At 49.0% G+C, this 19,900-nt stretch overlaps 1 protein-coding gene across 7 annotated transcripts in view; it reads right to left on the bottom strand.

Moving 5' to 3' along the window:
- INTS10 (integrator complex subunit 10) overlaps positions 1 to 15,515 on the bottom strand; it is a 46,378-nt gene extending 30,863 nt beyond the window's left edge. For 3 of the 7 annotated variants that reach the window (XM_054029746.1, XM_054029747.1, XM_054029745.1), the window contains exons 1-6: positions 15,210 to 15,515; positions 9,525 to 9,592; positions 9,081 to 9,184; positions 6,952 to 7,091; positions 6,087 to 6,168; positions 4,958 to 5,098 (exon numbers count right to left, since the gene is read on the bottom strand). In XM_054029746.1, the coding sequence (XP_053885721.1) occupies positions 4,958 to 5,098; positions 6,087 to 6,168; positions 6,952 to 7,091; positions 9,081 to 9,184; positions 9,525 to 9,592; positions 15,210 to 15,338 (664 nt within the window). In that variant the 5' untranslated portion in view covers positions 15,339 to 15,515. Of the gene's footprint in view, positions 1 to 4,957; positions 5,099 to 6,086; positions 6,169 to 6,951; positions 7,092 to 9,080; positions 9,185 to 9,524; positions 9,593 to 12,434; positions 12,571 to 15,209 lie in introns of all 7 variants that reach the window. The other 4 variants (XM_054029750.1, XM_054029751.1, XM_054029752.1 and 1 more) reach the window with 3 other exon arrangements.
- Positions 15,516 to 19,900: the final 4,385 nt, after the last annotated feature.

Below are 19,900 nucleotides of genomic sequence, written 5' to 3'. Positions count from 1 at the left end.
TTTTGGCCGTCTCAAGGGGAGATGGAGAAGCTTACTGACTCGCTGTGATCTCAGCGAAACCAATATCCCCATTGTTATTGCAGCTTGCTGTGTGCTCCACAATCTCTGTGAGAGCAAGGGGGAGACCTTTATGGCGGGGTGGGAGGTTGAGGAAAATAGCCTGGCTGCTGATTACTCACAGCCAGACAGCCGGGCGATTAGAAGAGACCAGCGGGAAGCGCTGTGCATCCGGGAGGCTTTGAAAGCAAAGTTCCTGAGTGAGCAGGGTAACCTGTGACTTTAAAGTTTGTGTATTGAGAAGCTAAACCTGCCCCCATTTCTTTGCCCAGTTAATGTTGACTATCCTATCCAGTTACATACCCCCTTCACCCCACTTCCAACACACGTTTCAAAATAAAAATAGTTCTACTTTGTTAAAGCACACCGTTTTCTTTAATACTGTATTCGCGGGAATTTTTTAAAACTGGGACGCAGACTGTGGTGCGGAGCGGGTGTACTGTAGTGGCGCGAATGCAGCTTCTAAACTCAAGGATTGACAGGCTCCGCTGCGGTGGGATGGTTGTTTCAACGGAGCCTGTCACCCCTCCTGATAGGGACTGTGTGTATGGGGGGGTCTATGTGACTTTGTGGCAGGGGGAGGACGGTTACAGATCCCCTGCTGTGTGGCTTTGTGATCCTGCCTAAGGACCGCCGCTTAAGATCTGTAACTGCCCTCCCCTGCCACAAAGTCACAGAGCAACCCACCCCCCACCACATAACATGAAAACAACCTCCCAGACTAACCAGGGTAACTAGTCACTGCATCACTGCACTATGTATGTGCCCTGCTGCTGTGCCTGCCCCCGACTATATACCCTGCCAAAGGTGACTGTCCTGTCGAATTACCAACCCCCTATCCCCCCCTCCTGCAAAAGAACATGATGGAAACAGTAGTTAACAGAAACGTATTTTTTATTATCAACCAAACATGGAACTGGGAAAGTGAAACTTGGACGGGGGCTTGTGTCAGGCGGGAAGGAAAGAACTTGTCAAATTTTGGGGAATGAGAGCCTTCTGCTGCTCGAGCTCTCTGCAGGGGTGGAGTGAGAGTTAGCAGGGACTCTGCCGCCTCTCCTTCTGTGCACTTTGGGTGAGGGGAGTATGGGACTTGGTGGCGGGGGAGGGCGGTTAGAGATGGACTGCAGCGGGGCTCTGTCCTCCTGCCTCCGTTCCTGCAGAACATCCACAAGGCGCCGGAGCGTGTCCGTTTGCTCCCTCATTAGTCCAAGCAGGGTTTGAGTCGCCTGCTGGTCTTCCTGACGCCACCTCTCCTCCCGATCCATGTTGGCTTGGTGCATTCGGGTCAAGTTCTCCCGCCACTGGGTCTGCTGTGCTGCCTGGGCTCTGGAGCAGGCTATAAGCTCCGAGAACATGTCCTCCCGTGTCCTCTTCTTCTTATGCCTAATCCGCGCTAGCCTCTGGGAGTGTGATGACAGGCTAGGTTGTGAGACAGTCGCAGATGGGGCTGTGGGAATGGGAAAAAGGGAGTGAATTCCTCAGAAAGATAAATGTAGTTGTGAACAAAGAACATAGTCTTTCTCTGTTAACAAGACCATGCACAGCACCTCTCACATGCGCACTCAGCACAAGGTCGAATTCTCGGCCTTCGCATTCAGTGCCTGGGGTCTTCTACAGCACATTTGAGAAGCCTCTCAGGAGAACGGAATTTCTGTTGCAGGCAGACATGGTAAGCCGTAGACTTGTGGCAGCTTAAAACTTTAATATTAGCAATGGCCTCATTTCACATTGAAATCAATGTCGGTCCCTGCTGCCAGCAATTCGGCAAGCAGGAAGTCTGCTCCTGTCCCACACCCTCGCGGCTGTCCCCGGGAACGATCCCTTTCGGCTGCCCCTCTCCCGCCTCCACCGCGTGGCTGCAAACCAGCGGTTACAGTTCTGTAAAGGAACGGCAAAGCAGTCCCAACACTAACATTCCCCTACCTCATTCAAAGCAGGTCATCATGAGCGACATCACCCTCATGAGGATCTCTGACAGCGAGAAAGAGAGAATGCTCCGGGAAAGCCTGCAAAGACCAGGGCCGTATGCCGCCATGCTGTGCAGAGCAATGATTCCAGAGTACTTGATAGTCTCGTGGCGTGGCAACGTGTCCTACTACGGAGGACCCAATAAGGCCGCTCTCCCCAAGAACCTAATGCAGCGGATTTCCAATTACCTCCAGGAGAGCTTCCTCGAGATGTCACAGGAGGATTTCTGCTCCATCCCCGGACATATAGACCGCATTTTACTGTAGCTGCTGTAGCAGTGACTAACCAGTAGAGCGGCTTGGGCAGGACAATCATGCAAAACCGGACATTGCTAGATTTTTTTTCAATAGTTGCACTGCCCATGACTGAACCGTTAAGCTAATCAAACTAATCATGAGAAACCCATTTTTTAAATTGTTAATATTCCTGTTCTGTTACAAATAAATGTTTAGATTTTTACAACACTTACTGGCTGATCCTTCCCCAGATTCTGTGTCCGGGGTAACGGCTGGGGAGGGTTGGTAGGGGATCTCTGTAAGGGTGATGAAGAGATCTTGGCTGTCGGGGAAATCAGCGTTGTGAGCGCTGTCGACTGCCTCGTCCTCCTCATCTCCTTCCTCATCTTCCCCGTCCGCTAACATGTCCGAGGATCCAGCCGTGGACACTATCCCATCCTCAGAGTCCACGGTCACTGGTGGGGTAGTGGTGGCGGCCGCACCGAGGATGGAATGCAGTGCCTCGTAGAAACGGGATGTCTGGGGATGGGATCCGGAGCGTCCGTTTGCCTCTTTGGTCTTCTGGTAGCCTTGTCTCAGCTCCTTGATTTTCACGCGGCACTGCGTTACATCCCGGCTGTATCCTCTCTCTGCCATGTCTTTAGAGATCTTCTCGTAGATCTTTGCATTCCGTCTTTTGGATCGCAGCTCGGAAAGCACGGACTCATCGCCCCACACAGCGATGAGATCCAAGACTTCCCGATCAGTCCATGCTGGGGCCCTCTTTCTATTCTGAGATTGCACGGCCATCACTGCTGGAGAGCTCTGCATCGTTGCCAGTGCTGCTGAGCTCGCCACGATGTCCAGACAGGAAATGAGATTCAAACTGGCCAGACAGGAAAAGGAATTCAAATTCAAATTTTCCCGGGGCTTTTCCTGTGTGGCAGTTCAGAGCATCCGAGCTCGTACTGCTGTCCAGAGCGTCAACAGAGTGGTGCACTGTGGGATAGCTCCCGGAGCTATTAGCGTCGATTTCCATCCACACCTAGCGTAATTCGACATGGCCATGTCGAATTTAGCGCTACTCCCCTCGTCGGGGAGGAGTACAGAAGTCGAATTAAAGAGACCTCTATGTCGAACTAAATACCTTTGCGGTGTGGACGGGTGCAGGGTTAATTCGATGTAACGGCGCTAACTTCGACATAAACGCCTAGTGTAGACCAGGCCTAAGAAGCAGAAGAGTATTTACTAGTCTGAGCGCTATTAAAATTATTTTTCAACAAGGTCCATCATTGTTCCACCTTCATACCAGCCTGTGCTACTATCACACCAAATCGCACAAGCACAGCAGTGGCAGGTCTGGTTAAGTCCTTGGACTGGGAACCTCCCAGGAAACCCCAGATGCTACAGAACATGTAGGTGTTGGAATTTAGCAGATGACATTTTTTTCTTCTAGCAACATGCCAAAACTCCAGCATGGTATTAGGGGAACTGTACTGCTGAACACGCCAGCTTTAAGGCTTAAACTTAAAATAGAGGCACTGACTAACAGACTAGACCTTTCGCCCCATGAGTTCTGGTTTGGGGGAACTAGACATGTAAAGGAGAATATTGGCTTGCTTTTTTAAAAGGAGGTTTAGTTCTTTTCCTTGCAAACAAACAGTTATAAACCCAATATACCAGTCACTAGGATCCATTGTAACAAGCAATTGGGTGCTATTACATTGGAGGCTGGGGAAGGAGACTTTAGATTCCTCCTGCCCACACACATTTATGGAAAATGAGGCAGTTATGGAATATGTTTTCCTTAGATTCTACACTGGTTCTCAAACTTCACTGCTCCGCGACCCCTTTCTAACCACAAAAATTACTACATGACCCCAAGGTGGGAAACTGAAGCCTGAGCCCGCCCAAGCCCCACCACCACAGGTGGTGGGCCAAAGCAGAAGCCCAAGGAATTCAGCCCAGGGCAGGGGGTCTGTAACCTGAGCTCCATCGCCCGGGCCTGAAGCACTTGGGCAGTGGGGCTCGGATTTTGGTCCTGGGCCCCAGCAAGTCTAATGCCAGCGTTGGCGACTCCATTAAAACAGAGTCGCGACCCACTCTGGGGTCCCGACCCACAGTTTGAGAACCGCTGCCTTAGAATAATCCTGCTAACCCTCCCATATTCGTTAGTCTCACCCTGTGTATAATGCTTGGATAATGAAGGACAGGAATTTATTATGTTGTGCAGGGAATCAAAGAAAGTAAAAACTGTTTCACAGCCTCACTCCAAACATGTCAAAGCCATTCCTGGGCTACTTGTCCTCAGTAGAGATCCAATGGCAAAGAATTAGGAATTAACCTGGTGTGACGTACACAGCTAAGTTCCAACACAGGTAATGATATTCTGCTAGCCTAAATTCACATCATAGTTTCAAATGGATGTGAAACTCTTTCCTACCCTGAACTGCTTTGTGGCGCTCACAAGGGCCATTAGATATCTGCTGCATTATTTTACTGAAAGGGCTGCATTTCATAGTGGATGTAGTGATCCCTATCTTTTACCCTCCTTACAGGATTATTTAGTGTTCTGAAATCAAATGAAAGCTCCTGTGAAACTGTACAATATTTTTATTACCCCAACTCAGTGGCAGATATTACGTCAAATGAATACCTTATTCAGTTACACTAATTTAGAAGAGGATTTTAACATCATTTGGTAAAAGTATTCTTACCTTGATACTGGTTTTCCATTTGTGTAGATCTAGTTACATAATTAATATAAAATTCTGCTGCCTTGTTCAAGTACTTGTACAGCAAGCTGGCAGGCAGTCGAACATCAGGGTTGTTAATGATTAGAGGAAGAACATCACAAACTAAGAGGTGAAAAAAAGCACATTGGGTTTGTTTTTTCTGATACTTGTTTTGGCTACATAGGAGTTCAAAATCAACAGTGCAAGTTTCCAGAACCTTCTGTCTAGCAAAATATTATCTTCCTGGCATACACAGAGAAATTCGATATAAACATAAAACACTTTTGCTGAAGAGCTGCATGTAACAGTGCTTTATTTCTTAGAATTCAGAATGATAACACACAAGAACCCCAAAAGAGAGAGACACGAAGCAGGCTGCTCCCTAAAACAGAGAGGCACAACTCAACCTACCTTACTCTAGGTTGGCTTTTTGAAGATAACTATGAAAGACCCAGATCACACACTTTCTTATAGAGCTGTCTAACCTGACAGCCTTAAAGTGAAAGCCTGGAATTTTAATACAGTTTTCAGTACACCACAGCAAACACCACAACAGTTAGCCACTAAATGCCCCGTGGGTCCTGTCCAGTTTTTGACCAGTTTTAAAATTAGTTCAGACTACAATAATTTTCAAACCAGTTTGAACCATAGAATAGACCTGGTTTAAGGTGGCCTGATCTGTTTTTTCCTCCCCCCTGAATCTGTTCCAAGGCCAAACTGTCTTGAAACCACTTAATCAAAAACTGAGCAGGCTGCCTTAAACTGGGTTTCCACTAGGGCGCTAAATGATTTTAAAATTGGTTAGAAAATTTCCCCTGCATAAATAGGTCTTAGGTGTTTGCTTCCATAAGAGTATACAGTAACCTAGAATTCAACATATCATTTCGGCAGATGATATACTAACAGTAGCCAAATTTTTGTGACAGCAAGGTATAAGATCAAATCCAAGAGTCCTCTGCACATCTGGAGTAAGGACTGCCAACTCATTTCACACAGGCCATTAAACTAAAAAGATTTGTTCACTACCAACCTAGGCTGACGAGTTCTTAACAGATGGTACCAAGCTTTGTCATTTAGTTCTATAATAAAACAGACACTTGTAGTTTCTTACCAAATAATTTCCTAAAGCAATTGACCGGGGATTCTTGGTCCTCAATATTTTCAGCCTCTAATAACGTTTCTCCTAGGCCCACCTGTGTAAGAAGTGGTTAAAATGAATAGCTACTCAGTACTTTCAGACGTTTTTGGAAATATGAGATTCAAAGCAATCGAGCAAACACGCTCCCATCAGTAGCATTCCATCGTGTACTGAGATTAGTACACTATGCAATTTTCATTTACACTTCACAGTTAAACAGCAATGTTTTAGTATCTGTGGAGTCAATCTCAGGGGACAAATCCTAAAGCAAAAATATACTGTAGTGCATATTTCAGTAAGTTCATTGTCTCCCACTCGTCTCCTAAATAAGAAGTAACCGACAAAGCAGTATCATTTTCTAGTAAACTAGATTTCATTTTAACGTGAGATTACAATCTCTCTTTTTTTACTGTTCTGGCTTACTTTTAATCATGGACTCACCTGTGGACTTTACAAAGAAAGAGACTGCTTTGTTTTCTTGGGTTAATTTTACACTTATAACCTCAGTGGTTTGAGCATTGGCCTGCTAAACCCAGGGTTGTGAGTTCAATCCTTGAGAGGGCCATTTAGAGATCTGGGGCAAAAATTGGGGATTGGTCCTGCTTTGAGCAGGGGGTTGGACTAGATGACCTCCTGAGGTCCCTTCCAACCCTGATATTCTATGATTCATTTGGGGGTCTGAACTTAAGGTATGACAGCAGCAACTGCCTGAAATATCACCTGCAAGTCTGAAGTTAAAAAAACAAACCCACCCTCATCTGACAAAGCACATAACGGGGACACAAAGGCACGGGCTGATAAGGTTGTTAACAGCAAAAAGGAGCTAGTTTTCTCTTACCCCATGCTGCACCACAGTCTCTGGGAAGCGTCGTAGAAGCAGCAGTAGCATTTCTGCCCTTTCTAGCGTATTAAAACACTGCTCTGTGGCCTTTAGTAACATTTCACACTGAATTCGACCAGGAAGGGTCTCAAATAAACCTGGAAAAAAAAAAATCAGTTCTTGAAATAAAAAGCAATCTGTTTGAATTGAGGAGACAGAAAAAAAGCAAAAGAATAATCAATGTTGTCTTGTTGTTCAGTTACAAAAAGCATCCTACAGTGCTCTTGCAACTACTATGACGTTTTAGACAGAGAACAGGCACCCGTATCTATGCGAAGAGCAATGCACATACTTTTCTAAATATATTTCAGGGTAAAGTGCATGGTTAATAAAAGTACATTTTAAAACAATTTAGAAAATTTAAAAACGACATTATAGTAATGCATGGGAACACTGAAATCAAAACCATTTAATATTTGTTAAGACAGATGGTAGCCTTATCAAGAATTCCCATTGAGATTTTTAATAATGAATGTTGTATTTAGATAATTTGTTTAAAAGAGACAATGGCCTATCGTATGAGTCAACAATACGATGCTGTCACAAAAAAAGCAAAGGCAATTGTGGGTTGCATTAACAGAGGCACAGCATACGAATCACGGGAAGCGATAGTACCGCTCTACTCGGCGCTGGTTAGGCCTCAGCTGGAGTAGTGTGTCCAATTTTTGTCACTAACGTATAAAAAGGATGTAGAGAAACTGGAAAGGATTCAGAGGTGAGTGACAAAGATAATCAAAGAGACAGAATGCAGCCACATGAGCAAAGGCTGACGGAACTGGGTATGTTTAGTTTGGAAAAGAGGAGATTAAGTGGGGGACAGGATAGCAGTCTTCAAATATGTGAAAGGCTGATATAAAAAGATGGAGAAAAATTGTTCTCTCTTGCCACAGAAGGCAGGACAAGAGGCAATGGGTTCAAACTACAGCATAGCTGTTTTAGATTAAATCTCAGGAAATACTTCCTAACTATAAGAACAGTAGGACAATGGAACAAACTGGGTAGGGAAGTCACAGAATCTCTTTCACTGGAGGTTTTCTAGAAGAGGCTGGAGCCATCTGTCTTGTATGGCTTAGACACAACAAATCCTGCATCTTGGCAGACTAGATGACCCTTGCGGTCCCTTCTAATCCTATGGTTCTATGTTTCTGTATCCTTTAATAAACCCTTAAGAAGGTCGATTTCCAAGAAGGTCTCTTGTCAGTATCCACACACTATGGCCATTCTATTAATTGGTGTCTTGTTTGAGTCATTAGAAGGAGTGGCAAAGAATCGTGGGCATCTCCGACCCCATGTAAATGAGAAAAGGAGTCAAGAAGAAGTAGTAGTAGTGAAGTGTCTGGCTAGAAATAAGAGTGCTACATATTCCTTCTCATACATTTTCATGGGAGGTATTTGTGAGGCTCTATAATCACTACACAAACTGTTCTCCGTGACCTGCTCCCACAGCCTTCACTAACTGTTCTGGTGCACGTCCTTGGCCAGCAAACTACATTTAGTTTGTCAGATTCAAATCCCAATTTCACAAGCCACCTGTGGTTCACCAAATCCTCTGCCAGCCACCAAGAGGTAGTTCCCTGGCAAGGGATACTGACAGAGGAGTGGAGCTGGTAGTTGCACTTCTCATAGTGCTTCAGCTCCCTGCCCTGCTTCTTCCCCTGTGTCTTCTAAACCTAAGGGTACGTCTACACTTACCGGAGGGTCCAGCGGCAGGCAATCGATGTTCTGGGATCGATCCCGGAAGTGCTCGCCGTCGACGCCGGTACTCCAGCTCGGCGAGAGGAGTACGCGGCATCGACGGGGGAACCTCCCTGCCGCGTCTGGACCTGCGGTAAGTTTGGACGAATGTACTTCGAATTCAGCTACGTTATTAACGTAGCTGAATTTGCATACCTTAGTCCGAAGTGGGGGCTTAGTGGGGACCAGGCCTAACAGTAGGTGAGTCTCTGTGGCTGAGAGTCACTGTATACAATAGACCACAGATAGTTCATCAGACTAGGACTTGCAGCTTCCAAATCAGCTGTGTAGCCTGGGGATTTATTCTTAGATTCCCACTAGACTCCACCTCTGTCAGATGACAGAGTCCTTACCTCTTAAGAACTGAGTCTGCTTATCCTGTGAGTCATTCCTTAATGCTGATGTAATAACATTAATCTCCCTCCACACCACTGGCTGGTCTGGAAAATTCACAAACCTGGAATAAAGGGTCAGGCAAAAAATCAGAATAATCCCAAATGCAGTTTAAAACAGAAAGCTTACTTTGAAAGCACCTGTATGAAGAAATGCAAAAGAACATTTTGCTTTCATGGCTGATTTTGTTTTTAAAAGATGAGTAAGATCTGTCTAGTTTGCCTACAGAAACGACATAACATCAGCATTAGATCGCTGAAGATCCTTGCACTCCCATCTTATGATAAAAGTACTGTGGTATATAGCATGGAAAAAGATGACGAGTGTTTTTAGAGTTCTATGTTCAGCAAAGTTTACAAGACACTTTCAAAAGAGAATTAAGCAAAAGCATTTCTATTACTTACATGTCATATAACAGTCTGCCAGCTGATGCTGTCCGCTCTGCATTCCTCTCGATAGTGTACATTTCATACTGAAATACAAGAGAATGGAACAATAGCCACACTGTATATCCTCATGTACCCACTTCGTTCATCCATACTGACACCTGTCACTAACTTGTTATAATGAGCCCATATTTGAATAGTAAATACTGAAAGCACCACAAGCAGTATTCAATTTAGAAACTAAAAACTGATGGTAAATATTTGTAACCATACAAAAATCTTACTTTAACTGCTATATGTTTTAATATTGTTAAGATAAATAAGTTTATTTTATCTTCTCGAAAATAAAAAAAAGCAATGACAATACAATGAACTCCATCAATTACACAAGCAAGTTTACTCCCAAGGATACTACTCACATTTAGTTCAAGTTTTGACAACACCTAAGGCCAATGTAAATAATGGAAAACTCCAATGGAAAAGGTTATTTTTATACAAATAAACATCCCGCTGCAAAGCCTGAAACCCAAACACTGCAGCACTGTCCTAGTGCAGGAGACACAAAAATTGACTAAACCTACTATAAACAAAGTAACGAAACTGACTGGTCTATCTTCATTGTCTTTGCTGGGTGAAATGCCAAAAGCAATTGAACTTTTACAAAGTTTTTATTTGTAATTGTAGGAAGGTTTAAAAAGCAAACCAAAACCATGATCTTTAACATGACATTGCCTGTGCAACTTTCAGCAGGACACCCCTACCCTCTTTGGAGTTTGCCAACAGTTCTCTCTAGTCTTCTGCTGAAGGAATCTGATCAGTTTCTTGCATATCCAAGTACCCACACTCTCCTCCTTCAAATCCCTCTTTGAATCCCACTTCTATGTACATTTTCTAGGTTGAACTCCTCACTGAGTCCATGCATTCTTGCATCTTCATCCTTGTCCTATATATCATATTTGTCTGAGTTAAACTGTGAGTTCATGGGGAAGGTGGGTTCCAGGCTTTAAATTTTCTGTAAACCACCACATACATTGATGAAGCTGTGCAAATTTAGTACAAAATAAAGGTAAAAGATTATTCCAGACTGCAAAGTGAAGGTGCCAGATGTTCCACTGGTGTAAATCAACATAGTGCCTTTGACTTTAATGGCACTACGCCAATTTACACCAGTTGAGAAGTGGGCACAAACTCTAAAGTCAAGAAATGCCAAAGTTAAAGTTAACTCTGTACCTTTGAATGTATGCATTACAATACAGCATTTTTACTATATGATCACGTTGTTTTATCCATAGGACCAATGCCTCATTCAGTGTGCAGACTAGACCATGTACTGTGAATAAGACAGCAGTACAATATTTGTAAATACATTATTAGAACAGAAATGAAGATGAGAGGAGCACACAGTCAACTACATGGGACAAACTTTACTTTGTCAATGCACACTCATTTACTTTCATTTTTTTGAATAAATGTGTTATCCTCTCAAATGAGTGAAACCTGCCTCTGCACTGTACCCATCTACTCTGTGCAATGAATGTATTGAGTGACAATTCAACTCTCACAGGTGGGTACATTCTGTGTAAGTTTATGGTGTATGTTAAGAGATCCAGATTTACACTGTTGTAATTAAACAGAATCCGAACTATAAGGAAGCAGGGATGACAGGTCCCACCACTTTGTTCACTATGCACCACACCAGCTCATTTGCTGCATTCTCTCCACCTAAGTATTAATGATCCAAGAGCCTCAGAGAAAAATGAGTTTGCAATAATATAATTAAAGATTGCAGATATTCCAAAATACAGGACTGTGAACCATTTGCTGGGGGCCTCCTTCCTCCTTGCTAAATTTCATAAAAGTGCAATAGTTACTTTTTAAAATATTTTTCCTTGGAAACAGTTGCTGTAATTGTCACAGGAATGTTATTTCATGAATGAGAGAGCTAGTGGGGCCACACAACTGGGAATAGAAGGAAGGTGGTAAATGACAACGTCTTTTGTGAGTCACATTCTGAAAGTTTGAAAAGCACTATCAAAAACACAATGGCAGTTTCTTCAAGTGACATTAACTTTGGCATTTCCTAACTTATGGATGCTTCACTTTACAGACTTTGCCCCCTGCAAACACTTACGCGCATGCTTAGCTTTTAGCACTAGTAGTTCTATTGAAGTCAAGCATGTGCTTAAGTGTTTGCAGGATCAGGGCTGTATAAGTTCTCAATGGAGGTTTTCTATGGCATTCCCTAGTTTGTTTCGTTAAATAAAAAAATTGAAATAGAACCCTGATTATTTGCCTTGACAATGCAACTAGGCAACACAAGAATGGCAGGAATGAAAAAAGTGCACATCCAACTTATAACATCCCAATGAATGAGACCACATCTACACTTAACATTTAAATGTACACAGTTATGTCCCTCATAAAATCCACCCCCCTGAGTAATGTGGTTATGCTGACCAATCCACCCCCCTGAGTAATGTGGTTATGCTGACCAATCCCCCAGTACAGATGCAGGTAGATCGATGGAAGAATAGTTCCATCACCCTAGCTTCTGTTGCTCGGGGAGGTGATATTCCTACACAGATAGAAAAAATCCTTCTGTCAATGCAAGTTGCATCTATACAGTAGGGTTATACCAGCATAGCTACAGTGCCATACCTATGCCCTGGGCAGCTGACAGTGAGAACCCCACTCTCAGCCCCACGTTCCCACTGTCAGCCTTGGGTAGCCGACAGCGGAAAAGTAATAATGGACTTTATTACTGCAAATAATAAGGTCCATTATTACTTTACCACAATTGTCCATGGTTTGTCCGCAACTCAGCCACAATTTTTTGACAATCATCCTGCAATTCAAGTAGGGTCTTAGTAATAATTCTATTTTGTTACCGTCTGAAAGTGTTAATCTTTTGTATGCCAAAACTCTTACATTGGAAATCTGTAATGTATGATTTTATACAGCTGCGCCTTCTTTGACATTGTGGGAACAGAAAGAAGCACTGCCAGTACACAGTACCATTTGTGTTTTTACTTTAATTTGTTTCACCAGTTGGAATTTTGTTGTGCTGAAAGGTGAAGAGAAAGGAAAGCATTTGAGCTGACTGGGACTGAAAAAACTTTTGTCTCCATGGCTTTCCCCGTACTCCGTGTGCTCTGGCCTACCACTTCTCTAGTACAGGTTTTTATTTTTCAGGCTAGCTCTAGCAAGAGCATGACTAAGGCCCCCAATCCTGCAAAGGTCATGTCTACAAGAGGATACCAACAAAAGCTCAAATGAATCAACTGAAGATGCGAAGACAATGCATGTAAATTAAAGCACACCAAACCCCGTGTGGATGCGCTCTCAGAAGGAAAGGGGTTCCTACGAATGGCGACTTTATTGCCCTGCGAGAGCAATCCCCAGGACATTTAACATGATGAATTCACACCTTTAGCGGATTCACCTGAGCACCCCTGCATAGGGTGGCCCTCATGTCGCTCCACAAGGGGTGCGCCAGCTCGGCACGAGGCCGTAGGTACATCCCTGCAGCATGGGACCTCAGCCACGCTCCAAGTAGTTTGCAGGCTGGGACGCAGCCAGGTCCCTAAGGTCCCCACCATGGCAATGAGCATGGTATGACCACCCACATGTGGGGGGCCTAAGCCATGTGCTGCCACCACCCTCCTCCCCAGGGTTCAAGAGGAGGCTGGCATCAGTGCTACCCTTCAGCTCAGGGCAGAGGGAGGCTCCTGCTGCCAGGGCTGGATCCGTGTGGCAAGAGCAGGCAAGTGCCTCAGATGCTGACTTGGGGAATATGAGGACCAACCCCTTCCATGCTCCTCTGAGGCTGCCGCAAGGCCCTGTGGGGAGGGGGTGCGAGGCGCACCAAGGGTGGGGGGGGGCTGCCGCAAGGCACTGTGGGAAGGGGGGCGAAGCACACACAGGGTTGGGGGGGGCTGTCGCAAGGCACTGTGGGAAGGGGGGCGAGGCGCACACAGGGCGGGGGGGGCTGCCGCAAGGCACTATGGGAAGGGGGTGCAAGGCGCACACAGGGCGGGGGGGGCTGCCGCAAGGCACTATGGGAAGGGGGTGCAAGGCGCACACAGGGCGGGGGGGGCTGCCGCAAGGCACTATGGGAAGGGGGTGCGAGGCGCACACAGGGCGGGGGGGGGGCTGCCGCAAGCCACTATGGGGAGGGGGGCGAGGCGCACACAGGGCGGGGGGGGCTGCCGCAAGGCACTATGGGGAGGGGGGCGAGGCGCACACAGGGCTGGGGGGGCTGCCGCAAGGCACTATGGGGAGGGGGTGCGAGGCGCACACAGGGCGGGGGGGGGCTGTCGCAAGGCACTATGGGAAGGGGGTGCGAGGCGCACACAGGGCGGGGGGGGCTGCCGCAAGGCACTGTGGGAAGGGGGTGCGAGGCGCACACAGGGCTGGGGGGGCTGCCGCAAGGCACTATGGGGAGGGGGTGCGAGGCGCACACAGGGCTGGGGGGGCTGCCGCAAGGCACTATGGGGAGGGGGTGCGAGGCGCACACAGGGCGGGGGGGGCTGCCGCAAGGCACTGTGGGGAGGGGGGCGAAGCGCACACAGGGGTGGGGGGGGCTGTCGCAAGGCACTATGGGAAGGGGGTGCGAGGCGCACACAGGGCTGGGGGGGCTGCCGCAAGGCACTGTGGGAAGGGGGTGCGAGGCGCACACAGGGCGGGGGGGGGCTGTCGCAAGGCACTGTGGGAAGGGGGTGCGAGGCGCACACAGGGCGGGGGGGGGCTGCCGCAAGGCACTGTGGGAAGGGGGTGCGAGGCGCACACAGGGCTGGGGGGGCTGCCGCAAGGCACTGTGGGAAGGGGGTGCGAGGCGCACACAGGGCGGGGGGGGGCTGTCGCAAGGCACTGTGGGAAGGGGGTGCGAGGCGCACACAGGGCTGGGGGGGCTGCCGCAAGGCACTATGGGGAGGGGGGCGAGGCGCACACAGGGCTGGGGGGGCTGCCGCAAGGCACTGTGGGAAGGGGGTGCGAGGCGCACACAGGGCGGGGGGGGGCTGTCGCAAGGCACTGTGGGAAGGGGGTGCGAGGCGCACACAGGGCGGGGGGGGCTGCCGCAAGGCACTGTGGGAAGGGGGTGCGAGGCGCACACAGGGCGGGGGGGGGCTGCCGCAAGGCACTGTGGGAAGGGGGTGCGAGGCGCACACAGGGCTGGGGGGGCTGCCGCAAGGCACTGTGGGAAGGGGGTGCGAGGCGCACACAGGGCGGGGGGGGCTGCCGCAAGGCACTGTGGGAAGGGGGTGCGAGGCGCACACAGGGCGGGGGGGGGCTGTCGCAAGGCACTGTGGGAAGGGGGTGCGAGGCGCACACAGGGCTGGGGGGGCTGCCGCAAGGCACTATGGGGAGGGGGTGCGAGGCGCACACAGGGCGGGGGGGGGCTGTCGCAAGGCACTATGGGAAGGGGGTGCGAGGCGCACACAGGGCTGGGGGGGGCTGCCGCAAGGCACTATGGGGAGGGGGGCGAAGCGCACACAGGGGTGGGGGGGGCTGCCGCAAGGCACTGTGGGAAGGGGGTGCGAGGCGCACACAGGGCGGGGGGGGCTGCCGCAAGGCACTGTGGGAAGGGGGTGCGAGGCGCACACAGGGCGGGGGGGGGCTGCCGCAAGGCACTGTGGGGAGGGGGGCGAGGCGCGAGCCGCACACACAGCGGGCGGCGGGGGTGGGCTGCCGCCCCGCCCTGACCTGGATGTTGAAGTCGGCCGGGTAGAGGCTCCGCGCCGTGATGAGCCAGGCCTTGGCCGCCCACAGGTCCCCCTGCACCAGGTCCCGGGCCCGCTTCACCAGGAACTCGCAATCCCCCTGCGCCGACATCGTCCGCAGCCACCGGTTTCGTCCCCCTCCCAGGGCGCATGCGCGGAGTACGGGCGCTCACGCGTCACAGCCCACGTGCTGTCCCGAACGCGAAGAGCGGCATCAGGCAGCCGCCCAGGGAGGGCTCAGCTGCCGGGCCGGCGCGCGCGTGGCTCTGCGGGAAGCCGCATCCGCCATGTTAGCTGCGGGCAGCAGGTGCACTTCCGGTGTCAGCGGGATCTTGGCCAGCGCGGCCTGGTGCGGTGCCGCGTCCGCCGCAGCGCTGGGGGCGGAGCACCTCGGGGCCTGCCTGCAGAGAGTGGCCCGGTTCCGCCCGCGCGTGATACACCGATACGCCGCCCCTCGTGCCGGGCCGCCCGGGGGTGCTGGGGCCCAGCCGGACACAGGGTGCGCTCCGACTCGAGAGTTCCGCCCCGTCGCCAGGGTGATAGCCCCGCCCACCCCATCACCAGGGTGACAGCATTTCCCCCATCGCCATGGTGATAACGCCCCCACACCAGGTGACAGCATTTCTCCCATCACCATGGTGCTAAAGCCCCCACCCCATCACCAGGTGACAGCATTTTCCCCCATTGCCATGGTGGTAAAGCCACCCCCACACCAGGGTGACAGCATTTTCCCCCATTGCCATGGTGGTAAAGCCACCCCCACACCAGGGTGACAGCATTTCCCCCATCGCCATGGTGATGGTACCTTTTCCTCCCCTCACCATCAACATTTCCCCCAACACGGTGATAAAACACGATTCCTCCTCTCCCAGCCTCCTCCATTGGCCTGTCTTCTGCAGAAGATCAGACCCTAGATGGTCACAATAGGCCCTTTTGATCTTAGAATGTATGAATTTTGGTAACAGTGCAGCAGCCCCTTCCACACACACACCCGTTCCGTGGTGCTGGCATGGTCCCTTCTTCTCCCCTGTTGCCCATTTCAGATCCCCCTCATGGATTTGGTGGTGGCCTGGCAGTGGTCCCATAACCCTCAGGGTTCCCTGTGCTCACCCATCTAGCTTGTTGATAAGGGAGTGTCACTGCAGTGTACAGGAAACATGTTCCTTTGTCATCGGGCATCTCTCATGTGCCCGACCAGGGTAAGACTCTGCCTGTGGTACTGTCCTTGCTCTTCTTGTGGCCCTGAGGGCTGTGGGTTATACCCAACATTTTCCACTATGACACAGAGGCCTCTGTATAAAAGACTCCCATTATAGGCACAGGTTTAATCTTTCATCCCAGTACAATTTTATACTTGGAGTCACTTGTCAAGCCCTTTAGAATTGCTCTCAAGCTGCTATAAGGTTTGGTTATTTTGTATGTGAGCTTGTCACCTTTTCTTTATAGAAATGGATAGTACTTAAATTGTTTTTGCTTCAGACTGCTCTTCCTGCCATAACTTGGATTCACTATTTACAGGGGCTTTTGAAGCATGTTCTTTGTAAGAAAATCCTCTTCGAACTTATTGTGAGTTTGCTGCTTGGTCACCTGTGTATCCCTTGTCAGAGCTGTTTAAAGGTAAACAAATATTGCCACATAGAGCTAAGTCAAAAGCCATTCACAAGCACTGGGCCAACGAGGATAATCATCCAAGTAGTCTTGGCCTCACTCTGGACCCTGCTTTGTTAGCAGTGATCATTTATGCCAGCTCATGTATTGTAGATATACAGAATAACGGAGCATCATGTGCACGCTAAACAAATCCTGCCACAGTGTTTAAAAGGCCCAGTGGGGCATATAGGAGAATGCCAGCATGGTGGGTACTTGAACCCAATTTTGCTTTTTGCCAACATATTGCTGTAAGGCTGACAGAATGAAAGGATTTTGGGCAGCAGCTAATTACAAAGTCCATTTGTCATACAGCACCTCTGTCTAATTGGCTGCAGCAGCACATCAGCTGTGTAATGTAAGCGCTGTGCTGTTTTTCATGCACAAATTATAACATCACAATAGAATATACCCACAATAACTGAATCAGGGCCAAGAATAAGTAGATGCAGCAGTGACAAGGCTGGAGAGTGTATCTAAAAGTCATCAGGGAACAATCTATCAGTGAGAAATCTATTGCGTATTACTTAGTTCTGCCATGAATGCAAGGGACTGGACTAGATGACTTCTTGAGGTCCCTTCCAGTCCTACGATTCTATGTGGCATCAGCTGCATCAGAACACAAAGTGTAGCACAATTATCACTATTCACATGGCAACCATACAGTTTCTCCAGATTGTCTCACCCGCCACCCTTACAGCCACAGACAATAGATGTCTGTGGGTGTGTAAGCGGGGGAATGGTCCCGCTATTGTGGGGAACTTTCCTGGCTTCTGCACTACCCCGGTGAAATGGGCTAGTGAAAGGATCTGAGTCCTCGCTCCCACTTCCTTTACCCAGAGGCCTCCCTGCCTTTGAGGACTCCCCTTCCACTCTCCTGTCTGGCAGAGTCCTCATAACCCCAACAAGGCTGGGCCCAGGATTCCTGGGGGGCTCAACCCCCAACCTTGCTGTGGTCACCTAGGACAGGGGCTAGGGTGTCCCCACACCAGAGTACTACTCTCTTTGCACTGGGCACTTCCCTGACCCACTGATCATTACATACAATTTAAATCAAATACAAGTTGTTTAATCAACAATTAATTAAAAAAAAAGAATTAGGAAAAATGGGAGAGGTTAAAGGAAAACACATCACCCCACTCTGTGGCAGGGGACATCACAACCAGTGTCTCTGGAACGTCAGGGCAGTTCACTGTCTGTTCCTTGTAGGTCTCAGGCCCTGGCTGTGCTGCAGGGATGCTGTGGGTCGGACACTTGCAATTGTGGTGGTCACACACCTCCGGGCTTTGGGTGGTGGGTCCCTTCTTCCCAGCATCAGCCCCCCGTTGGGTTAAGATCCCCCTCCCAGTCTGGCCTGCAAGGGCCCTTGGCTGGGGGTGTCTTTCGCACTGGGCCCTTTGCCCAGAATCCCCCCTAGGCTGGCCCCAGTTGCTCACTATACCTGGCTCTGCGGCTGCAGCTCTGCTCCCAGCGCAGGATCTGCTCTGCAGGAGGCATCTGTGACTCTGCTCCCAGCTCTGACCTGCTTCCCGGGCTGCTGTTGTGGCCCCTCTGGCTGGCCCAGCTCTGCTCCCCACTCAGCTCGGGCCCCTGCTCTCTCCTTAGCTCGGCCCCACTCTGTCTGACCCAGGCAATTCCAGCTCACACGGAGGACGGGGCCCCGTGGCCTCCTGACTCCCTGATTAGCCTGCCCGCCCTGTCAATCAGGCTGACAGGGACCATTGGCTTCCCCCCCGTTCTTTTGGTACTGGGAGCTAGCCAACCAAAACACCCCCACTGAATGTTAGTAAGGGGACAGATGGAGAAGTAGATTGCATGTATTTTACAACAGCCTCTTCTCTGCTAGTTGTTATGCATGTGCTCTGAGCTCACTTGCCACAAAGTAAAAATACTTTGCCACGGAAAATTGCATGGGGCATCACAGCTAGTGTGGAGGAACACATGCTCTGTGCAGATGGCCCTGTGTCAGTGGTGGATTCCCAAGATACATGTGGCTCAGGGGGGAGGGATAGCTCAGGGGTTTGAGCATTGGCCTGCTAAACCCAGGGTTATGAGTTCAATCCTTGAGGGGGCCACTTAGGGATCAGGGGAAAAATCACTACTTGGTCCTGCTAGTGAAGGCAGGGACTTCTATGACCTTTCAGGGTCCCTTCCAGTTCTGTGAGATAGGTGTATATCTCAGTGATTGTGAAGTCTGTGAGCTGGACTTGGTACTTCTCCCAGGGGGCCAAACTCCACATCTTCTATCTACTAAAGAAACTGCAATGGGAATAGGGTGACTGGATGTCCCAATTTTGGGGCCTTTTTTTTAAATATAGGCTCCTATTACCCCCCACCCCTATCCTGATTTTTCACACTGGCTGTCTGGTCACCCTAAAGGGGAACCTTGTATAATTTTACTTCTCCTGTTCTGCTTCTGTGTGTTTTCCCATTATATGGGAAGATGTGGGCCAATAGTTATATAGAGAGTCTATAAAGATAACAAATTTATTCATGAAGCAGCACCAGACAGGAAAAGCTCAATTACTCCAGGGAAAGACCCAGAAGTGTCTGAAACCTTGGACTGTTGCCACTTTCTGAATAAATCCTTCATAAAATACCAGGAGAGATTTTGTATGCAGTGTAGTTGTAGCCGTGTCGGTTCCAGGATATTAGACAAGATGGGTGAGATAATATCTTTTATTGGACCAACTTCTGTTGATGAGAGAGACAAGCTTTCGAGCCACACAGAGGACAAAAATGTGTTAGTGAATTGCAGATTGTTGTAATAAACGGTAAATCCAGTGTTTCTGGCCAGTCCATGATTTTTATTGTCTAGCAGAGTAATGAATGTACTGATCTACCAGGGCAACATTCCCCCACACACACCTGGCTGTCACCTACCAACCCACACTGAAAGAAAGGGATTATCTGCCCAGGGGAAGATCTCTCTGCCAAGGGGCAGGAAGGGAAGAGTTGTGGGGAGGAGGTTGGAGGAATGCTATGCTGGGGAGGAGATATAATTCCATGCTGGGGGGTGTTTTATGT

The sequence above is a fragment of the Malaclemys terrapin genome, chromosome 5, assembly GCF_027887155.1.
Source record: "Malaclemys terrapin pileata isolate rMalTer1 chromosome 5, rMalTer1.hap1, whole genome shotgun sequence".
NCBI lineage: Eukaryota > Metazoa > Chordata > Testudines > Emydidae > Malaclemys > Malaclemys terrapin.
The sequence above is the reverse complement of the archived record's forward strand: the minus strand, read 5'-3'. Positions and strand labels throughout refer to the sequence as shown.